Source organism: Beta vulgaris, chromosome 1 (assembly GCF_026745355.1).
Source record: "Beta vulgaris subsp. vulgaris cultivar EL10 chromosome 1, EL10.2, whole genome shotgun sequence".
NCBI lineage: Eukaryota > Viridiplantae > Streptophyta > Magnoliopsida > Caryophyllales > Amaranthaceae > Beta > Beta vulgaris.
In genome coordinates, this window is record NC_079202.1 from 26,634,329 (window position 1) to 26,658,629 (window position 24,301).

The 24,301-nt window shown below is 37.4% G+C and overlaps 1 protein-coding gene, 1 long non-coding RNA gene and 1 pseudogene across 2 annotated transcripts; 2 read left to right on the forward strand and 1 right to left on the reverse strand.

The window, feature by feature from the left end:
- Positions 1–3,723: 3,723 nt before the first annotated feature.
- On the forward strand, positions 3,724–4,213 carry LOC125491723 (uncharacterized). The gene is made up of 3 exons (XR_007268423.2): positions 3,724–3,824; positions 3,915–3,987; positions 4,081–4,213. It is a non-coding gene; the product is annotated as an uncharacterized LOC125491723 (long non-coding RNA).
- Positions 4,214–9,466: 5,253 nt separating this feature from the next.
- Positions 9,467–10,109, forward strand: LOC125493201 (uncharacterized). Its single transcript, XM_048636295.2, has 3 exons — positions 9,467–9,565; positions 9,656–9,952; positions 10,044–10,109. The coding sequence occupies exons 1-3, from the start codon at positions 9,467–9,469 to the stop codon at positions 10,107–10,109; spliced, it is 462 nt and encodes a 153-aa protein (XP_048492252.2).
- Positions 10,110–17,648: 7,539 nt separating this feature from the next.
- On the reverse strand, positions 17,649–23,693 carry LOC125491718 (kinesin-like protein KIN-UA; annotated as a pseudogene).
- Positions 23,694–24,301: the final 608 nt, after the last annotated feature.

Below are 24,301 nucleotides of genomic sequence, written 5' to 3' on the forward strand. Positions count from 1 at the left end.
ACCAACTGAAACCTAAGTAAGTCTAACTGAAGCACAAAACCCACAGAAAAACAAAGAAGACTAACTGAAAACAAAATGAAGACTACCTGAAAAAAAATTGGAACACCTGAAAAAAAATGAAGACTACCTGAAAAAAAATTGGAACCACCTGAAAGTCGTCCGACCAAGATTATGGTCGGACGAGTCCGACACAATACGTTCTCTTTAATTTATCATGTGATTATTGTAACTGATTTACTATTTAATAATTTCAAATGGAGGTGTCTGAATTGGATGATGTGCATGTAAGTGATGACAATGAAGAATCTAGTACCGAGGATCTTCATTCAGACGGGGAAAGAGAGGTACATTTGATGTTCTTATTGGCATGAATTATATAATTTGTTGTTTTTTGTAATAATGATATTATATATAAATGGATAATAGGTAATAGGGAAGAAATCTGGAATAGCGTATAAAGAAATAGAAGCACGAGTGTATCGGGTAAGTAATGTTATTGAAGTTCTTATTGAAGTTTTGAATACACGGTGAATAAATGAAGTATATAATATGTAATGCATGTAATTTATAATAGGAGATGATCTAAGCAAAGGTGTATGCTTGAAGGCTGAAGGCAAAGTAATTGCTACACAACGCGCCATGAATAATAAAAGAGTAATGTTATATGATGATTAGATTGTGTTTTGTTTCATATTAAAAGAGTTGATTTTGATATGTAAAATGCTCATATAGTGTTTATTTTCATGTAGGATAGTAATATGAATTGTAGAGTAGAACATTTGGGAAGGTTGTGAAGAGATTTGATGAGAGGAAGCGTAAGCTAGTGACGGAGATGGGTTTTGGTGGTCTTTTGTTTTTCGCCGGTAAAAGTCTGCCTAGGACCTTTTGTTATTGGCTGTGTACAAGGGTTGATGTTAAGAATAGGGTGTTGCTGATGCCTGATGGGCTAGAATTCCCTCTTAGTAAGACACAGGTTTACTGGGTTATGGGTATTCCGGCGGGGCCGAAGACCGTACCATTCTATGGTGATGATGATGAGGGTGGTGATGAGGTAATGAGGTTTTTTTTTATGTATATGGGTATACTAGTCGTTCGGGTGTAAGGGGTGTTAAGAGAATTAAAGCTAGTGTAATTAAACAAATTGTTGATGGTGAAATATCTTCAGATGCTGAATTTAAGAAGGCCTTTCTGATAATGGCCTTAAATGATATGATATGCCCGACGACATGTCAGAGAATGTCTGTCAGTATGTTGTATGCTGCATTTGTAGCAGAGGAGTCATGATATGATTGGTGTAGTTTGTTGCTGGATCATCTCATGAATGCGATTGGTGGATTTTCAAAAAGATTATACCTTGATGGATTTGCTAAGGGTGTGGTGGTGCACTATGTTCTTAGCGGTAAGTCATGTTATAATTTTTTGTATTTATGATGTAGTAGAAAATGTTTTTGCTTTAGTAATTTATATGCAATTGATGTAGATTCTATATCTTGATCGGTTGCGCCGACCACCATTGATGTGGGGCGCTTTTCCAAGGATACGGGCATGGAGTACTGTAGATGTGAACAAGGTGAAGAAGGAAGATTTGCTGGCGTCTGGTGATTACGGCAAGCTTGGGGTGTGTATATTTTGAATCTGTATTGCCTATTGGGTTAGGTTATTTATGTGTTTAGAATATTAATTTAGAAGTTCAAAATGTTAATTAGGGTATTGATGTCGCTTATGGGGAAAGACATCCTCTGGAGGCTCGGGATGTCATGCCTACAGTAGAAGATATTGAGGTAGTGTTATATTTGGTGTATAAGATTTATGGAATATGTTTGTTAATGTGTACCAGTTGGTTTTTATTGAAGACATCCTCTGGAATATTGTTGTTTGAATGCAGGAAATGAGTCGTTGTAAAGCTGACGTTAGCAGGAAAATTAAAAGAAGGAGAATGAAGAAGAAAGCTCCAAGGCATGAAGAAGTTGTTGAGCAGCGGCCAAACTTGGAAAAGGAGACGGGCCCCAATGTTGTGCACCCTTTACAGTACCGCGTAGAAGAGGGCTTAGGAGAATATGGTAAGTAATGGGTTTAGTAATTGTAAAATGTGATGGAAATGATGTATTAATGTAAATGTTTACTAATTGTCCCAACCCCATACAGAAACAATGCATCTTGGTGAAGTAATTCATCTTATTGGTCAGAATAATAATGGCGATGAGGATAACCAAGTTTGTGAAAGTCATGGGGAGGGGTCTAAATACTGTTGGCAAGATTTAGGTGAATTGATTGGAAATAATGTTGATGGGGGGGGATGAGATTATAATTGAGGATGAGATTGTTGGTGGCAGTGGCAGTGGAGGTATATGTGAGCAGGTTGGTGGCAGTGGTAGTGGAGGTATAGGTGAGCAGGTTGGTGGCAGTGGCAGTGGAGGTATAGGTATAGCCGTATAGGTGAGCAGGTTGGTGGCAGTGGAGGTATAGGTCAGGTTGTTGGTGGCAGTGGCAGTGGAGGTACAGGTGAGCAGGTTGGTGGCATTGGAGGTATAGGTGAGGTTGTTGGTGGTAGTGGCAGTGGAGGTATAGGTGAACAAGTTGGAAAAATTGTTGATGGGGGGATAAGGTTATAAATGAGGATGAGGTTGGTGGCAACGGTTGTGGAGGTATAGGTGAGCAGCAGTGTGTGGGGTTGGTGGGTGAACGGGTTGGAAATAATGTTGATGAGATTATAAATAAGAATGAGGATGAGGATGAGGATGGTGGCAATGGTATTGGAGGTTTAAGTGGAAATAACGTTGATGAGGGGGTAAGCTAATTGAAGATGGGGGGATAAGGTAATTGAGGATGAGGGTGGTCGAAGTCGCAAGCAACGAAAGACTAAGTGGTCGATTAAAAGAATTGAAGGTTATAAGGAGACATGGCGGCCATGGCAATACAAGCAACACAAGGCGAAGCTAGGGAGGTTTGTAAGGGATAATTATCGTAGTGCGCTGAAGACGACAGAAATGATTAAGTGTGACCAGAACTACGCGTCTTTACAAAGTTGTGCTTCTGTCGTACGTCCTAGGGGGTGGGTTGACGATAATGTAAGTATTATATCGTATTTTTTAAGTGTATTTGTGTTTATTTAAACTTGTTAAAATCCTTATTGTTACATGTGGTTGCAGTATGTTAGGTTGGCAGCACTTTTATACACGAAAGTGTGGGAGAAACGTTTTCCAGGGAGGAGTAGGAGGTTTATGATTGACCCGACATTTGCGGTTAGATTCAAATAAAGTGCTAAAATGCAAGGAATGTTATTATTAGGAAGGAGCTCATGTGTGTTGTGTTATCTTGTAGATACGAGTACTCCATGATGGTATAAGAGATGTAGAGAACTTGTATCGTCTTATGCAAAGCAAATGGTTGGAACTTCTTGGAAAAGGATAGTACATGTAAGTAGTGAAAGTTGTTGAACTATTTGTTGATGGGTATAGTAATCGACGTTAGTACAATTTGAAATTAATTTAACATTGTTTAAGGTATTTGTTCCGGTTCTTGAGAATAAGCATTGGTGGTGCGCGGCTTACTCTCCAAATAGGGAAGAAGTGTTGGTGATGGACTCATTGGAGCCAAAGAAGGCATCGGATTGCCATCATCTGAGCCTCACACAATTGGTAAAGTGCCATTGACCTTTTTATGTAGTTTATTTTTATAAGGAATGTGGTAACATTGAAGGAAGAAATATCATTGTAGGGGTATGCGATGGATACGTTATTTAGTGCTTTGGATCCATCTTGGAGAGTAGGGGGCATACATACTTGGCCGACTGTGAGCTTGGACATGAACCTCCAAAATGACACGTATGATTATCTTAAGTTATATTTTGTGATTGTTAGTTACTATTTATACAGGTTACATGATAACGAATTATATTTTTTCAACACGGATAGACATAGTTGTGGTGTCCATATGCTCATTGCGATTAAAGCTTGTGCGGATCGTTTTGTGGAGAGAGTTGTTGTGGTATTTGTTTCTTATCCAACTACTTACTTAAGATAATTTTTTATAGTAACATAAGTTTACTTACACTTAAATTCCTTTGTATCCCTTATAAAGGATAACATGTCGAAGGAACGGGAGCGGCTGCTATGTGAAGACGTTATGTCAACGGAGAACGAAGCAAGAAAGTAGTTTTATTGATCTATTAAGTACATTGTGAGTTGGTGTGCATACTTTTTTGTAAATGGCCATTGTAATTAACAACATTGGGCCAATGGGCCCTTTATTAGTATGCCAAGTTGCTCTTCATATTACTATTATTAATTTTTAACGAGGAAGAGCTGGGCTATAGATTCGAGCCCATGAAATCATTACCTACATTGTGAGTTGGTCATTGTAATTAACAACATTGCAATTACAAATTGGGCCAATTAGTATGCCCTTATTACTAATCAAGTATTATGAAGTATTTTTTAACGAGAAATAGCTGGTCTATAGATTCGAGCCCATGAAATCATTACCTACATTGTGAGAATCCACTGCTGAAGAATTGAATAATCAGTTAGTTTCACTTAAAATATATTACACTCGGTACGAAGTAACTGATTATTCAATTCTTCAGCAGTGGTACATGTGTATCGTAAGTGATTTATTGGCCATTATACCATAATAAAATTTAAAATTTAAATAACAACCCACACCATTTTATGGATTGACTATATACTTCAACTTCATTTATGAATGTAAGTATATCTACAATTAGTATTTCAATTGTTTGGAAGAGAAAATCATACGTAAATATATCTACAATTAGTATTTCAATTGTTGGGAAGAGAAAATCATTTATTGCGAAGATCATTATAATGATGGTCGACAAAAAAAAAATTATAATGTGGAATTAGAGCATTATAAGGATTCGAACACCATAAACTCACAAATTCACGTGATCTTGATATTTTACAGTTTTCCAAATTTGATAATGATAATGACCATGTAAACAAGTTAAAATTAGGATAAATACTTCATATCATAGTGGTATGATAATGATAATGACCATATTAGGATAAATACTTCATATCATAGTGGTTGAAAACACAAATAATTACATACTACAACTATATTTATGTCATCACTATATATATAAAAAAAACAAATTTAAAGACTACTTACTAACGTCAACTGAACAGTATATTTTTGCATTAGACAATTTAGTTAGAAAAAGAAGTAGAATTAAGGTATATTTTTGTAACTAAAGAACGTAAACTAGAAGCACACCCGATTCTTCTTGGTCGTGCTCGCGCTCGTTCCCTCGTCCTCCTCGGTTGCCTTCCTTTTCATCTTATTGTTCGTTCCCTCATCTTCAACCGTTGATTTTGGGAACATGTCTTCCCCAAAAAGAAGAGGAAAACCATCACAGAAGTCTGCCCAATCTATTGACATGGTTGCATGTAGGTTCACAGCATCATGACGGATGATATCATTAGCCATTTCCGCCCTCTTCTGCATTTCATACCTTTGCCATGCAGGTACATCTTCATGACGAGGACGGGAAAACTCCCTCCATAACCTGCATGCTCTTTTGACTGCTACTTGTGTATCCCAATCACACCTAGGAATAATTAATTCTCTCATTACGTGTTCTACGGCGAACATAGGGTGGGCTAAAGGTTGTTCATTTCCATTTGCTCCCTCCTTTTTTCTGTGTGTGAATTTTTTTTCGTAGAGGTTTTTCTTACTTTCTCTGCTGTTAGTGTAGAGAAATGTAAAAATAGAGTAACTACCGGTGTCTGATATTTATAAACAAAGATATTAGTTGGTGTCTAATCAATAGTCACTCTTCAGTAATTGAGAAGTTTTGTGACAGTTCATTATTTCTTTCTCTAGTCTACTATCTCTTGTGCGTCATTATGCGTCTGGTGACAGTTAATTTCTGAATTTCCACGTTCTTCAAGGTTAGTAGATTTAATCTGGGCCACTTGATCTGGGAAAATTAATCTGGGCCATTTACTCTTGGTAATTTCTTATGGGGCATTTCCCATTGTGCACTTAATCTGGATAATTTCTTATGGGGGCTTTTCTCATGGGGCACTTAATTTTAGCCAGTAATTTTTTTTTGACAGTAATTTTAACCACAAATGACATATATGATAATGAAAACGCTACATAAAAATACCATGTAAACATATTATAATTAGACGAACGAAATTCATCATAAAACATGGATAAATACAGTATCTCTTAAAAAGTAGGATATATATCATAATTCCTCAAAAAACACACAGAGATCACCAACTACAATTATATTTATGTACACACTACAGACTATATAAAAACTTAAAGTAAAGTTGAATTAACTTACATTTATGTTAATAACTAAATAACATACACTAAAACTAGACCCGCTTCTTTTTGCTCGTTCCCTCGTCTTCAACCAAGTAATCTGTTGACTTCCTTTTCTTCTTCTTCATATCTGGAAACATGTCTTCCCCAAAAAGAAGAGGAAACCCATCACATAAATCTACCCAATCTGTTGACATGCTTGCATGCAGGCTGACGGCGTTGAAAAATATGATATCCGTAGCCATTTCCCCGTTCCTCTTCATTTTATCCTTTACCGACGAACATATATATTCATCAGGAGTGGAAAATTCATACCATAACCTGCAAGTTCTTTTGATTTGATCTTTTGGAGTGAGGGCATTGACGCAAATGCATAACAAGACTTTCATTGATTGGTTTCATAAACGAGTACTCAATGATTTGGATGAAAGTGTTCCTGAAACAGTCAAGTGGTTAGCATTTGTACCTCGTGAAGCTGTACGCTCTTATGAGGGTTATGATATTAATGGGTATACTTTTGGACTGAACGTCAAGATCTCAAGTCAAGATCACAAACAAAATAGTGGTGTTTCACTTGTGGCGTCGTCTACACAATATGCAAGCTCGAAAGATAAGTCGCCTGTACATGCTGAAAGCAACTACTATGGGCGAATACAAGAAATCTGGAGCTGGACTACTGTACATTTAATATTTGCCTCTTGTGTTGCACGTGGGTTGACAATAATCGCCGTTGTGTAAGAAACGATGATCCTTGCGGTTTCACCCTTGTTGACCTTAGTCGTTTACGTGAAACTGAGGAGCCATTTGTAATTGCATCACAAGTGAAGCAAGTTTTTTTTGTAACTGATCCTGCTGATCATAAGTGGTCAATTGTTGTACCTGGTAAAGGAGTATCCTCGGTATTGGTGATGTTGATAATGAGGAAGAATATGATGCATTTGAGGACCTCCCCCTTTACCTATCCTGAAATTCGTGTGGAAGATGATGTAATATGTCGGAGAATTATATGCGTGTAGATCACACGGAAGGGATACATGTACTTGAGGATCCTAAGAAAAGCGGAAGCTCAATGAATCATGAGACATAAACTCAGGTGTGTGTAATTTCTCCAATTTTTAGGTTTCAATTTCTTGTTGGTTGCATTTGGGAAGAAAAGACCATTTCCGGCCTATTTTGGCCTATTTTGGCCTTTTCGCTCCAAAATGTACTTATGAAGTGATTTAACCTCAAATTCTTTTTGAACATGATCATATGATATATAATGTAACTAGTATGTAGATTTTGGCTTTAATTTCTTGTTGGTTGGATTTTGGGAAGAAAAGGCCATTTCCGGCCTATTTCGGCCTATTTTGGCCTTTTCGCTCCAAAATGTACTTATGAAGTGATTTAACCTCAAATTCTTTTTGAACATGATCATATGATGTATAATGTAACTAGTATGTAGATTTTTAGGCTTTAATTTCTTGTTGGTTGCATTTTGGGAACGAAAAGGCCATTTCCGGCCTATTTTGGCCTATTTTGGCCTTTTCGCTCCCAAAATGTACTTATGAAGTGATTTAACCTCAAATTCTTTTTGAACATGATATATGATGTATAATGTAACTAGTATGTAGATTTTTAGGCTTTAATTTCTTGTTGGTTGCATTTTGGGAACGAAAAGGCCATTTCCGGCCTATTTTGGCCTATTTTGGCCTTTTCGCTCCCAAAATGTACTTATGAAGTGATTTAACCTCAAATTCTTTTTGAACATGATATATGATGTATAATGTAACTAGTATGTAGATTTTTAGGCTTTAATTTCTTGTTGGTTGCATTTTGGGAACGAAAAGGCCATTTCCGGCCTATTTTGGCCTATTTTGGCCTTTTCGCTCCCAAAATGTACTTATGAAGTGATTTAACCTCAAATTCTTTTTGAACATGATATATGATGTATAATGTAACTAGTATGTAGATTTTTGGCTTAATTTCTTGTTGGTTGCATTTCGGGAACGAAAAGGCCATTTCCGGCCTATTTCGGCCTATTTTGGCCTTTTCGCTACCCATGCCCCGCCCCCACCCCCCCATGCCCACCCCCACCCCCCTTGCCCACCCTCCTCCCCCACCATGCTGCCCCCCCTTCCCCCACCCTGCTGCACACCCCCCTCCCCCACCGCTGCCCCCCACTTCCCCCCCACACACCCCCCTGCCCCCCTTCCCCCCTGCAGACCCCCCACACCCCCCTCCCCCCCTTCCCCCCCCTGCAGACCCCCCAACCCCCCCCCCCGCCCCCCCTCTTCCCCCCTGCAGACCCCCCAACCCCGCCCCCCCCCTTCCCCCCTAGACCCCCACACCCCCCTGCCCCCCCTTCCCCCCCTGCAGACCCCCCAACCCCCCCTGCCCCCCTTCCTGCACCCCACCACCCCCTCCGCCCCCCCCCCCCCCCCTTCCCCCTGCAGACCCCCCAACCCCCCTGCCCCCTTTCCCCCCTGCAGACCCCCTCCCCCCTCCCCCCTGCAGACCCCCCACACCCCCCTGCCCCCTTCCCCCCTGCAGACCCCACACCCCCCTGCCCCCCTTTCCCCCCTGCAGACCCCCCAACCCCCCTGCCCCCCCTTCCCCCCCTGCAGACCCACACCCCCCTGCCCCTTTCCCCCCTGCAGACCCCACACCCCCCTGCCCCCCTTCCCCCCTGCAGACCCCCCAACCCCCCCCCCTGCAGACCCCCCACACCCCCCTGCCCCCCTTCCCCCTGCAGACCCCACACCCCCTGCCCCCCCTTCCCCCCTGCAGACCCCCCCAACCCCCCTGCCCCCCCTTCCCCCCCTGCAGACCCCCCCAACCCCCCCCCCCCACCGCCCACCTACCCTATGTTACATTTTTTTTTGCCAAATTTTTTTAATTAATTCGTATGTTTTTTTACCATTTCAGGGACATGGAGGATGTGCATACGGATACGAGTGCGGAACACACTACCGAGGATGAGTGTTTCGATCACAAAAAGGAACAACGGCAAATGGTTATGGCTCGCCGTGAAGAAAAAGGTAAACAAACGTCAATTGCAAGTAAGAACTTGCAGACGAAAAAGAGGAAAGGAAGGGGACCTACAAAGTCACTAGGGAAACCCACCCTAATGACTTTGGAGTACGATCACTTGGGGCAACCTTGTGGAAAATGGCGTCAAAGTATGCCATGCAATTGGGATTTGCTGCATAAGCTCTCCATTCTCCACTCATGGAAAGAGGTCCCCGAGTCTTTGAAGAAGATGATTTGGGAAGATACTATGGTAAGATTCGCGTATACTTATTTAGAATTTTAACACTTTGGTTAAATATACTATTAATATTGAGTAATTTGTGATATGCGTTCTTTGTAGAATCAATTCCATATTCCAAACGATGAAGCGAAGAAGAATCTGTTTCTATCCGCAGTTGCCCAAAGGTTCCGAGACTTCAAGGCCAAGCTAGTGTCGGGGTGGATCACGAAGCGGAGAAAAGTCGGGGGAACAAAGAAGAAGAAAATCTACGACGGGGAAGCAACACCTTCTTCTGAGGCTTCACGTGACACATCATTCGAGGATCCCTCCAAGCTTCCATATCAGATATGGAGGCATATCACAGCTGAGCAGTGGCATGCATTTGTTGCACAAAAAACAACTACCCCAGAAGTTGTTGTAAGAATTTTTTACTAGCTAAGATTTATTACTTCAGATCCAATATTATATAACACCATATCTAACCTTTGTTTATATTTGTGCGTTTCAGGCAATTCGTGAGCAAAATAGCGCGAATGCAAAATCTAGGAAGCACTACCACCATACAATGATGTGAGGCGATCTAGTCAGCCAATCTTTGGTTGGTTATGTCCAAGCTTTGTACGAGATGACAGTTGCGTACAAAACGAAAAAGAGGTTAAAGTATATCTCAAGGATTCTTTGAACGCATGTTCTCGTCTTGGATATAAGATCGTTCTTCTTCCTTACATTGATGTATGCTTCGTAAACTGACTTTTTAATTAATTAAATTGACCTATTAGTTGTTCTACGATAACAATAATTATTTTATTGTTGTAGGAACCATTGGACACTCATTGCAATATGTGTGTCAAGTAACGAAGTCTACCACTTTGATTCTTTGCGTAAAGAATAACGGTCCTTACTAGTCAAATCATTGTTAAATGGTAGCCTAATTGAAACTATATATGCACACTTATTAGCTTATTAAATATAATGTACATCTAATCTTATAATAATGTGTATTGATGTAGTGTGATGAAGAAGATTACTTCATCTGGACTTCGACAAGGAAAAGCTCCTGTTTGGTATTTAGTCGAGGTAACATGTAATATTTTTTGCATCCTTTTATACAAACACATAATACACATATAACATGTCATTTATTGCATCTTTGGTGAATTTTAGTGTCCGAAAGAAGGTGGACTTGCGTGTGGGTATTACGTCATGAGGTTCATGCTCGATATCGTCAACTATTGCAAAGATGTTGTTGATCTTCGAAAGGTATGTAACTTTTAGGTTATTAGATTGTTTTTGTATTTCCGGCTTCCTATTTTAGCCTTTTCGCTCCCAAAATGTAGTTATGATGTTTTAACCTCAAATTCTCTTTGAACATGATTATATGAGGCATATTATAACTAGTATGTAGATTCTTAGGCTTTAATTTGTTGTTGGTTGCATTTCGGGAACGAAAAGGCCAATTTCCGGCCTATTTTGGGCTATTTTGGCCTTTTCGCTCCCAAAATGTAGTTATGAAGTGATTTAACCTCAAATTCTCTTTGAACATGATTATATGAGGCATATTATAACTAGTATGTAGATTCTTAGGCTTTAATTTGTTGTTGGTTGCATTTCGGGAACGAAAAGGCCATTCCGGCCTATTTTGGCCTATTTTGGCCTTTTCGCTCCCAAAATGTAGTTATGAAGTGATTTAACCTCAAATTCTCTTTGAACATGATTATATGAGACATATTATAACTAGTATGTAGATTCTTAGGCTTTAATTTCTTGTTGGTTGCATTTCGGGAACGAAAAGGCCATTTCCGGCCTATTTGGCCTATTTTGGCTTTTCGCTCCCAAAATGTATTTATGAAGTGATTTAACCTCAAATTCTCTTTGAACATGATTATATGAGGCATATTATAACTAGTATATAGATTCTTAGGCTTAATTTCTTGTTGGTTGCATTTGGGAACGAAAAGGCCATTTCCGGCCATTTTGGCCTATTTTGGCTTTTCGCTCCCAAATGTATTTATGAAATGATTTAACCTCAAATTCTCTTTGAACATGATTATATGAGGCATATTATAACTAGTATATCGATTCTTAGGCTTTAATTTCTTGTTGGTTGCATTTCGGGAACGAAAAGGCCATTTCCGGCCTATTTTGGCCTATTTTGGCATTTTCGCTCCCAAAATGTATTTATGAAGTGATTTAACCCCAAATTTCTTTGAACATGATTATATGAGATATATTATAACTAGTGTGTAGACTTTTAGGCTTTAATTTCTTGTTTGTTTCATTTCGGGAACGAAAAAGGCCATTTCCGGCCTATTTTGGCCTAATTTGGCCTTTTCGCTCCCAAAATGTAGTTATGAAGTGATTTAACCTCAAATTCTCTTTGAACATGATTATATGAGATATATTATAACTAGTGTGTAGACTTTTAGGCTTGCATTTGATTTTGATTCCATTTCGGGAAGATATATGTCATTTTTAGAAGTACTAACTACGGTAAAATGATTGACTTTTTGTATATGTTTATTCCTTGGTTATTTTGCAAGGTTTATGCTAGTTCCAAACCACGTTTGAGGAACTTCACCAAAGAAGAAATTGACGAAGTTCGGGATAAGTTGGCGTCCTACATTACGCGATGATTGCATAGGATGAGATTTTCGCTCCAACAATAATGTACTAGCTAGTTTCTATCACCTATATATGTACACTTTTTACATTTTTAATATATTTGAAGTTAATTATTACCTTTCTCCACTTGTCATATATTATCGTATTGCAATTTGCATTTTTTTCTTGTCCAAGAGAGGTTATGGGTGGGGGTGGGGCTGGTGTGTGGGTGCAGGCTGTGCTGCTGGTATGTGCAGGCTGTGTGCAAGCAAAATAAAAAAAAAAAAGATTATAGTGAAGGGCTGCGCTAGTTTAAAATAGCGCAGCCCTTCAAGTAAGAAGGGTAGAAGGGCTGCCCTTCTAAAGCAAGAAGGGCTGCGCTTGTGAAGGAGGCGCAGCCCTTCTATTAAGAAGGGCTGCGCTTTTTTCAAAAAGGCGCAGCCCTTCCTATCATGAAGGGCTGCGCCTTTTTTCAAAAAGGCGCAGCCCTTCCTATCATGAAGGGCTGCGCCTTTTTGAAAAAAGCGCAGCCCTTCGTCTTGAAGGGCTGCGCTTTTCTAGCGCAGCCCTACTTGAATAATGAAGGGCTGCGATGGAAAGGGCTGCCCTCTAAAAGCGCAGCCCTACTGCTTTTTTCCACTAGTGATAGGATTGAGCTAGCTCCAATATATATACGATATACAACTTTATGATAATATCTTAGGGCTCATTAGACTTCATCCTGTGATCCCATTGAAGTTGGTCATAGTACATTGGATTTATGGTGAGTCAGCTCACAAGACTTCACAATAATCCAACATATTACTTTCTTTGTATTTTTAATTCTATAATTTTAACTTTTTACACCATTTACAATTCTATTTTGACTATGTTGTATTATTTATATACTAGCTTTCTTTCAAAAAATAAATAAATTATATACTAGCTATAGCTTTCTAAGTACACAACGCGTGCAACGATAATTTTTTTATTGTGATATTTCGTAATGTCGAATAGCTAGTTTAACATGCACGCAATACATGGTTTAAGTTGACAGTTTTTTCAATAAAAGTTATGTTTTGTTCAACTTATTAGAAGTTATTTTCAGCAAAAATAAGTTCGGTTAAATTCAGATAAGTTCTTGATCTGACCTTATTATCCTCTATGTAATTGACTTACACAAATTGAAATTACATAAACCATTAAAATAATCATTTTTTTACATGACTATAATGTTGTGGAAGTATATTGCTGATATTTTTTTTTTTGGCAATTTTTCCTTTTGATGGAAGATTTTGATATTCTTAAATGAATTTATTTTTGTTTTTTTTAAACTTTTGTCTTTCCTTTTTTAGAACATAAATTTTAAGTTATTCTAATTGTAGTTTTTAAAAATGACAAATATTTTGACTGATTGATTACCCATTATTATTTTCAAACTTTAAACAAAATTGATATAATTAAAAAAAATAAGGATAATATAGTCATTCACTAGGGGTACACCATACCTCCCCCTTCACTTATATAATACAGATACAAGGAAAAATATGATCATATGAGATCTTGTTGGATTCTTCTCAATATTTATTTTCAAAATTCAACTTTTTATAATTTTTACTTATACTTAATTAAAAATATTATGGTTCAAAATTTTGTGTTGGTAAACATGCAAAGAAAAAATGGTAGAACTGAAAAAAAATGGAGAAAATACCTTGTTAGCTATTTATAGTTATAATCATTTAGCAGAAATTTAACTGGACATGTTTTGTCAAATCAATCCGTCTTGTGTGGACCCGGTTCATATTAAAAATAGTGTGGACCAGGCCTAGACACGTGCCTCACTACAAACTAGTCACTATCGCTTTCCAAAATCCGCGCGATTTTCTCTCTTTTCAATAAGATTTTCTCGCCCTAAAATTTTAAGAAAAACAGATGTTCAGAACAAACATACACTATATCATTTTAAAATACACTATGTCATGTCAAACACTATAACGATCGATTATGATAATTTTCTATAAGATACAAATAAACTACACTATAACATTTCAAAATACACTATATTATGTCAAAACACACTATCATGCAACACTGTCATGTCAAAACAACAAGCAAAACACTATCATGTCAAAATACACTATATCATTTCAAAATACACTATCACTAGTGGAAAAATTCAGAAGGGCTGCGCTGAAAAAGGCCTGTAGGGCTGCGCTTTTTGACAGCAGCCCTTTCAGTACAGCCCTTCACTTTTTAAGTAGGGCTGCGCTAGAAAAGCGCAGCCCTTAAGCTAGAAGGGTTGCGCTAGTTAGGAAAAAGCACAGCCCTTCTGAGCTAGAAGGGCTGCGCTTTTTCCTAACTAGCGCACCCCTTCCTACAAAAAAAAAAAAAAAAAAAAATTTCTGAAATTAAACAGAAGAGAAGAGAACGGAACGAATATGAAAATACTAAACCCAAAACAAAAAAAAAGAATGAAACGAAATGAAAAAAACGAAACAAAAACTAATACAAGAAATTATAGATCTGAAAATACAAGAACATTAATCAAAACAAAGATGAAATACAAGAACATTAATCAAAACAAAGAGAAGTATACAAGAACATTAATCAAACAAAGAGAAGTATACAAGAACATTAATCAAAATAACAAAGAGAAGTATACAAGAACATTATAGATCTGAAAATACAAGAACTACCTCCAAACATTAACCTAATAATGTTTAAATACATAAAACAAAACCCTAATACATAATTTAAGGGGAAAAAAAATTTCGGAAAAACTTAAAATGCCTATTTAGAGGCTTAAACGAACTCGGATGGCTTAAAAAGCCTAAACGTTATGGCGTAGCTGTGGGTTTGACTCGTTGGCCCGTTCCGCTTCCGAAAAGGTATCACAATAGGCAATCGGACTCCGTCGGCATGTTTAGTGCAAATCATTTCAAGGTTTTTGTCGCAAATGTTTATGGGAGTTTTTGAGAGAGAAGAGAGGATGAGAGAGAAGAGAGGATGAGAGAGAAGGAGGAAAGGAATAATGAGGGACGTGAGAGAGGAGAGAGAATGAGGGATAATATATCTGAATCCCCGCTCAATATTTCAAAGCTCGCGATTTCGAAATTTCAAATTTTTTCAGGAAGGGTTGTGCTTTTTTTAAAAAGCGCAGCCCTTCACTTAGTAGGGCTGCGCTTTTTTAAAAAGCAGAGCCCTTCTGCTTAGTAGGGCTGCGCTTTTTAAAAAAAGCGCAGCCCTTCCTGCGCAGCCCTTTCTGTTTTTCCCCTAGTGTATATTATGTCAATATACACTATAATATGCAACACTATCATGCCAAAAAAACTCAGCAAAACACTATGATTTTAAACACAATATTATTTTAAAATACACTATATTATTTCAAAATACACTATATTATTTTAAAAATACACTATCAGGAGAGTGAAGTTATCAGAGAAAAGAGAAGTTATTAGGAGAGAGAAAAGAGCGGAAGACTGAACGCGGCAAAAACGAAAAGTTGTAATTATTAAAACTCACGTGAGATTGATAAGGTGTACATTAAGTTAGTGTGCACCAGGTTCATATTAGTTTTTTTCTTGTCAAATCATATAACATTTCTATTAAATTTCTATTCTTTATTCTCATCAATGATTTGATAGTATTACAAGATTTTTGTATAGATATTTAGAGGATTAACTTTTTACCTATTTTTTCCTAACTTTTATTATTTATCGTCTAATTAATTAACATTTTGACACCCCTCAAAAAAAATTATCATTTTGACACAAGAACAACTCCACCTTAAGCAAATTCTACGGGCCTGTTCTCTTCGGCATAAAACGGCTGAACTGAACTGAACTGAATTGAACTGAACTGAACTGATTTGAACTGAATTGAACTGAACTGATCTGAACTGAACTGATCTGAACTGAATTGAACTGAATTGAACTGAACTGAACTGAAATGAATAGTGATATGTGAGAGTAAAAGTATTGTCAAGAGCTGAACTGAACTGAACTGGTCTGAACTGAACTGAACTGATCTGAACTGAACTGATCTGAACTGAATTGAACTGAACTGAACTGAACTGAATTGAACTGAACTGAACTGAACTGAACTGAAAATAAGCTGGGGAGAACAGGCCCTACGTGTCTCCAAATACATATTGGATCTGAATCTTTGTCATACATGGTTGCGACACAAGATAGAGATGATATAGAAATAGAAAGCGGATAGATAATATCTTTCATTTTTCTGATACTACTTCCTCCGTTTCATGAATAACACTCATCTTCTTTTTACACGTTTTTCAATGTACAATTTTAACTATCACGATCTTTATTCACGTCAACACGAATTTTACAAATTCCACATGTTTTGATTTCTCATATGTTATATGTATTACTTATAAAAACATGGTCAAAGTTTTGTAATGTTAACCATATGAATAGTACTAAATGAGTAGTTATTCTCAATAGAGAGGTAGTATGTGGTTTTGGAGGATCAAATCAGAATCTGAGAGGAGGATTGTACCGTTTCTCAATTTCTTGCTGAACTAAAAGAACATTGTAAGAACTTCTAAAAAGATGTAGAAATGAGCCTACAATACTTATAAATGAAGAGGAGATTTCGAAGTACTTGTAAACTTAAAAGAAAGTCTCGTTCAAAATCGATTGGTACTTCTAAGGTGATTTATCTTTCGTGCAAGATAGTTCACATGTGCACAATGGATAGGACTTAACATAGGTCACCTAGTACCAACATGTGATCTTGGGCGTTTTTTGTGAGTTTCAAAAGTTGTAGCTTTTCATATAATTTGTCAAGTTAGTAATGATTTGTAACTTGTTCCTAAGTAAAGGGGATAAAAGAACAATGATTTGAGCTAAGCATATGAAAAAATATTGTTCACAGAATAAAAGACAATTATTTTCAAAAAAGCTTTGTATTTTCTAAAATAAAATTCCACCCGTATTTTAAGAGTTGCATTATCTATAAACTTTTAATTTGACGGTATCTACAAACTTAAATAAAAAGTCGCTAAAACTTCTAAAAAAAATGTCTTAGATAAACTATTATTTTTACTTTTTACAAACTTCACTTTGATCAAGTTTTGTTACCCATAACATATGTTATCACAATCACTGTTAACATGTCTTCTAAAAGAACCATTTTTTATGTCTATATTACTAATAAATAATCAAATATCTTAATAATCAACATTGCGTATTCGAAAATGTAAAAAAAAAAAAAGTGTCACAACCATTAAAAAATGGAGCAAGTAGTAAAAACGATACTTCATGATCACAGTTGATTTCCAGAAAGAAGTATATGGTCATTTCCTGCTTTTGATCCCCCTCAAACTAAAACCAACACGAGAGGTAATCAAGCGGGGCTCTGGCTTCCTGCAGTGTAGTCTTATTTATTTTTGTTGTTTTGAAGGAACAGTGAAGTCAAATTTAAACAAAAACCATATGGCATGACAGGCGTGAATTGAAAGTTGTCCTTTGAACAAGAATGTCAGAAAATTTTTAGTATATTTTCCAACTTGACAATGCCAGACTAATCATAACAGCAATTCCTCATCATTTTATACAGCACATCAGTTACAACTTTGAAGCCTGAAAGGCCACACTAAACACCAGCTCCTCAGCTCAAGTTTTTCCAAAAAACTACCTATGAATGATTTTGGCTAAATCACGCACTGCAAACCCATAGCCACGCTCGTTCTTTACAAAAAATCAAGTTGCCCCAGATCACTATGATACTGGCGTTATATAATCCTATCTATCTAATGTTTTTTCCTAAATAAGGAAAAGTCGATTGCTCGAGTAATAAGGATAAATCAACAAGCCAAAATAATTAAGGAAGAATAAAATGGTAAGAAAAGGCAATACTCCTACCTAAATCCACTATACACTCCTAAGCTTCTGTTGTCCATATTGAATATATTTACGAGGCAGATATTAGCAGTCCACATGCAGCCGCTTCAGCTCAGCTAAGAAAGTGGGACTAGAACCAAGTGTGCGGCGTGCAAGACTCCTAATATCCTCACGAGAACAATCACGTGATATACGAACCAGTTCCCACAGGGCACCCCCACTAATCATGTCCTTTGCATTTGCCTCTGAATAATGGAAATTAGAATTGTATGTAAGCAAGGTGCTTGACTAGATAGCACAGACGAGAGACTTGAGGTATAGAAAGCATACCATGTTGAGCAAGGTGGCAGAGCGCCAATTCAATGTGCCGCCTAATTGAAGATGCTTCATTGTTGGCATTCTGTACAATCCAAGGAGTGCACCATCCTCAATCAGCAGAGATTTTCCAGTTCTATACCCTGCAATTCGAAGGACAATTCCTTAGGTACAGAAGGAAATATCAAACTGCAGCAAGTATTTATAGATACCAAATAGGTAAATATCTCAAGTCTAAATTCCAACCACCAATGTCTAAACAAATCTGAGAATACCGAAAGCTTCTAAGTCAAGATACAAATTACGCATGTTGAAGAAAGTAAAACACTGAATCCGAATCCAAAAAGAAAAGGTAAGCAGAGTATAAAATATAGTAATATCTTGCAGCAGAATAGAGTTATTCTCAAATTTATTGTATCAGTAAAAAACGATAAAGTAGGCTATTGTATTCATAGGAGATTACGGATTGGGTCATTGTGTTGGTATCCGATAAAAATGAATGCAGCAGAATTCAGAATCCCATTGTTCAACCCACTAGAAACGCTATGTAGTTAATACCACATGCCCACCCAAATCCAAATAATTTGGTATTTTTTCAGATTGATCCATAGTTTACACATCAAGAATGAGAAAGAGAGAGAGAAAGGGAGAAGCATGACTTATGCATTTATTGATCACCAATCATAAATAGTTAACAAGAAGCAACGACCGGTATCAGTTCAATAAATAAATTACAGTTACCCTGAGTTGATGCCCTGGATTCACATTTTGCAAAGTTTCAATGCCCCGAGCAACTTGAGCAAGGACATCAGGATGTCCAAATCTGACCATCCCCATCAAAGCCTTAATACCACCTTCACCTCTGAGCTTGGCCTGCAATTTATCTGATAAAAAGATGGTCAGTAATATTCAACCAATTTTCTATTTACACCAAATGAAAACAACGAAAAAAAGAAAAGAAAAAATTCGCTTCCATCCCTTTTGTTTGCACCGTTGCCCTTTAACTGTTGAATTGTATTGAACTGGTACGTTTTTATCCTTTTGCATGTGGGGTAGGAAAAAGTAAAGAGAGACTGAGGCCATGTCACCTTAATAGAAAATGGAGCAATCTTTAACGGACAAACTAAATGGAACTGGGGATCATTTTAGGACAGAGTAGTGGTTTGTAAGCCAAGTTCATGACAACATTACACGATCTACAAAGATTCGGTACTAGCAAACAAATCATACAAAATTGCATAATTTGAAATATTAAGATTTTAAAAAATATTACGAGTAAAAAAATTAATTTTTCTCAACTGATTTTTGTTGTTGAAGGATTTAATGAAACTGATATTACACAAGGACACCTTGACTGCAAACATTAACACCTATAATACAATCAAGTCAAATATATGAACGGAAAAACCTTTAAAAAAGATCATTAGGAGAAAATACAAGTGCCACACGCAAATCATCATCCCAATTACATCAAAATTTAAGGTGCGCTTAGCTACCCTCACACAAATTGGAGCATCAATTATCACACTGAGTGAGAGGAACGAAGGGTTCAGTCTCCAACAGAAGAGTATAGACTGCAATTTGGGACGTGTCATTAGTCATATTAATATAATATACTCTGTTTAATGATGACATCAAAATTTGATAAATTATTGCCAAACTGTAACTAACAATGAGCTGCTAGAGATCCAACTCCAACATCTAAAACCTTCAATCTCCTTCGAAATACAATGAAAAAAGACACAATGAAGCTCATTATGGCACTTCAGAATAAAATTTCATAGATTCATGGTTTACCATTTGCCACAAAGATTCGCAACTGCTCCAGCAATCATGCGAAGGGTTTGAGGATCCTCTGCATTAGTGGCAGTTACTGATAGTAAACCCACACCTCCTTGGGCCATTATGAGCTCTTGGTTGGTTTCTGGAGTGTCAGAAAAAGGAACAGCAGTTAGTTAATGGCATATCTAGGAAAAGAAGATGGACAAATGCAAGAATAAAGGAGGTAACTAAGTTCACCATTCATTGCTAGATTCGCAATAGCACCAGCAGCAACTCGGTATATAGTCTCATCCTCAGAGCTTCTAAGAAGATTTAGCAAGGAAGTAAGACCACCCGCCTCTACAATCTTCTCCTGGTTTGCTTCTGCAGGATCATGGAGAATTCTAATAACAACATTTTCTAACAATAGAGATGCGACAATCGTTTTTCCAGAACGAGTCATTTATCATATGGAACTCTTCAGTCTTTACTGTTTACCTTCTGCAGCCAAATTTGCAACAACTTTCACAGCATGAATCCGTACATCAGCATCGTCCGCTTCAAGCAATGACAATATCTTCTGCAAACCAACTGTAAGGAGACTATTTTTGTTAAAACAAAAAGAACGCAGTGAAACAAGCCATACATGACCAACTAAAGAAAATTCACATAATGGCATCTTACCTTGCTCAAAGAGTTTGGCTATCGAACCCCTATCCTCACTTCCTGCATCATTCGTTTGTGGCTGCACTTGAGACACTTGAGTATCAACATCACTATGAGCTTTGGATGTCCCATTGTCAAGTCTTCTTCTAGTCTATACAACAGCCAAAACCAAATTAAATGAAGTCGACATTGAAGTATTTGCCTAAAATATGATGATTTCACATATATTCGACAAGGTCATTTGAGTACTAGAAAAGCTTCTGCAGACCAACAATCTCTGACATAAAAGTTATGACAGCACAGGGCACTGAAATGCATTGCTTCGGTATCCATGTTTTGCTTGTCTACGCATCTAGCAAACCATAAGATTATAGGCAATTGGATACAAAATACAATATGGTTTGTGGAGGACAGATGATAATGCCTCAGTCTCTTCCTCAAGATTCGCACTTCATGCAATACCAGAAGTAGTTTACGAATGGTGCCATTCAGCACGGATGAAAAAAAAGGTGAACTGAATCGTGTTCCTCATAGCAAGGCAAAGGAAAAACAATTCAGCTTTTTATATAATATAAAAATTCAAACCGAGACTAGCATCAGTGCTGTCGAAGGAGATAACATATACAACGTGAACTTAAGGTGCATTGGTGAAATGACTAAGGGGAATGATGTTGTCATTAGCTTATGCCTAAGGAATCCAAGAGTCACAGATGGTTTCTAGGCTTTCTAATCAAATCTATAGCAGCAAGTATACTGGAGATGACATAAAAAGAACTCGTGGATCTACATTGGACTAACGAAGAAACACAAACTAAGCTCAAGGCTTTCTGTCAACAACTTCAGCAGACGAATACGATTTCCAGACTCCAATGAAGTTTAAAAGAAATTAAAAGACAAACTATGAAATATCTTAAGCATCGTGATTCTTTATATTAGAAAGACTAGCTGCAATTTGACTACATATTTTTGAAGAACAAAAAAAACTACACAAAAGGACTAAAAAGTCTCCGGGTACTCGGGTATTACCACTCCTGGTAATGGTATGGACATACAATCTAGAATTTTTGAAAATTTCATGACTGGAAAGTGCAACATACCTCATCAGCTTCAAAGCTTAACTGCAACAATTGCCCTTGTAGCATTGCTATCTCACGTTCAATTTCTCTCTCTGATTGGCCTCATTCTTCAACATTTCATGAAGCTTCAATATTTCAGAACTTGAAGCTGCCTGAACATGCAGGATATTGTCACTTTAAAAGTCAATGATATGCAATGGAAGAAAATACAAGGCACTAAAGAGGAGTCCTCAATTAAAGCAGCATACTTCTAGCCTCTTTGACTGCACCTGCTGAGTTCTAAGATTGGCTGCCTCCTCCTCAGCAGCCTTCCTCAGAAGTGTTTCACTCTAAGCAACCTTCTCACCTCAGCAACTTCTTCAGCAGCAGAGACCTGACACACATTAAATCAGTTTTAAAAGTAATTATAGCATTATGCTTCAAGAGCATACATTGATTAGAAAAAGTATTTAATAGACACATTTATATTGCTACTCCTCAATTTCATAAGCAAAGCTTACAGAAACAAATATGCACCTCAGTGCAGTAAATGAAAAAAAAAATGTTCTAAAGGTCATGGAACATAGAGAAAAGAATGATGAAACACCTCTATAGGATAAGTGATTTGAATAGCAAGGAAAATACAAACTAAAAATAACGCCACATTCAGTGAGGATAGTTGAGAACAAGCTCCTTTCTAGCAAAATCAGTAAGTCCCTCATATTATATTATAGCATGTACAAAATCTATTAATTGTCAAAATAATGCTTCCTTTATAGTTCCCTTTTACCTGGATGTTACAGAAATATGCAATGTTAGTTTGATATAACTCCTTCCATCCCATACATGACTTCTCACTTTTAAGTACCACTGGGATTAGGAAAGAAAATTTGAAGTAGAATAAAAAATACTCTTCTAGAGGGAGAAAATAAGTAGCAAAAGAAAGCATGTATAAAAACTGAAAGAGAAACTAGTGGTCATGAAGAGAGAAAGTAACCTTAGCTTACAAAGAGAGATGATACAAATTCTTTTGGGACATGCAAAAAGGAAAGTGAGAAGTTACTATGATATGGAGGAAGTAACTAGCTTTCCCAAAAAGAAAAGGAAAAAACCAAAAAAGCAACTTTGTTACATGTTCCCAGTAGTAGGAACAGGCAAATGCTCTTTTGATTGGCACAATAAAATAGTCAAAATACAAAGTTTGCTTGCATTTGTCAGTAGTCACACTAGCTTAGATACTTAACTCCTGACTCATACAGTACCAGCAAGAAACTAAAATGTCCATTGGAAGAATGACTATAAAGTAGAGGCTTAGCCAACTTCTGGGTAATTTACCAACCAACATGAAAACCAGGAAACATCCAAAATCTTGTTTGTGTTTCGCAAATATTCAGGATATATATAATCCTGGCATCCAACCAGAGCTCAAAGATCACATTGGCTACGTAGGAATAGTTCAAGGCAGATGTATAACTACAAGGAAAAACTAAAGCTCAAGAAAAAGAAAACACATGAGAACATTAGAACCAGGTCATTGCTGCAACCTACTAATTTGGTAAAAAAAAAAGTGGGCCACGGAAGCGAAAAGGAGAATGAACAAAACAGTATAAACTGATGGATACATTGAAGAATGGTTACCTCTCGTGTAGATAATATATCTGACGAATCATGTTTAGCACCAGATGTACTAGCTTCATTACTTTGCTTTCGCTGATTAATTGCCCATTGCTCCTCAAGCTTCTTTACCGCCTCCATGTAGTCTTTTTGGTATTTCTGTCTCTCTTTCTAGAAAAGGAAATCACAATCACTAACTGAGATTGAAAAGCAACTAAAAATGAGTCAACCATAGAACAAATTTGGCAGCACTGTTTGTACCAGAACGGCAGAACCAGAGTAGAGATAACAAGAAGACATTAGAACGAACACGCACAATATGGATCCAGTTGCTGATAATCCAGCCAGAGTAGTACAAAGATAGAACAGAAGAAAGATTATGAACTGGCAATAACTTATGATTTAAAAACTCATCGAAGAAATCATGATTCCAGTTTCCGTAGGGGACTAGGGGAGCCCCTTGTGCGGTGACTTTTGCTTGGATCACACATTTTTGAGGCCCCACTAATTACGCAGACTTATGAGTCATGATACCTCCACTTAGAGGTCCAAACGGGTCGTTCGCGTCGAATACGGGTCGACTCATTTCAAGTCGTGTCATTTTGGTCAACTTTATCTTTGGGTTGCTTTCAGGGCCGTTCGAGTGCATTCGTGTTCAGGTACGCTTAGGGTCCATGATATTTCGGGTCCGGACGGTTTCGGTTGGATGGCTCGGGACAATATCGGGGTCAGATGAAGTTAGTCTTGTCAATATTGAATATTATGGGTTATGGTTTGGGTAGTCTTTGGGTCAGGTTCAGTTCAAGATCGTGTTTGTTTATTCTTATTGTTGATATTGCCATGAAAATTTTATGTTGATATTTGAATTTCTATAAAATATATATATAAACTCAATATTCCATTATTTA

Bases quoted from the DNA above. Each gene is read 5' to 3' on its own strand.
- LOC125493201 (XM_048636295.2), top strand. From the start codon at position 9,467: ATGCCATGCAATTGGGATTTGCTGCATAAGCTCTCCATTCTCCACTCA. The intron at 9,566-9,655 runs GTAAGATTCGCG...CGTTCTTTGTAG, and splicing joins TGATTTGGGAAGATACTATG to AATCAATTCCATATTCCAAA. The intron at 9,953-10,043 runs GTAAGAATTTTT...TGTGCGTTTCAG, and splicing joins CAACTACCCCAGAAGTTGTT to GCAATTCGTGAGCAAAATAG.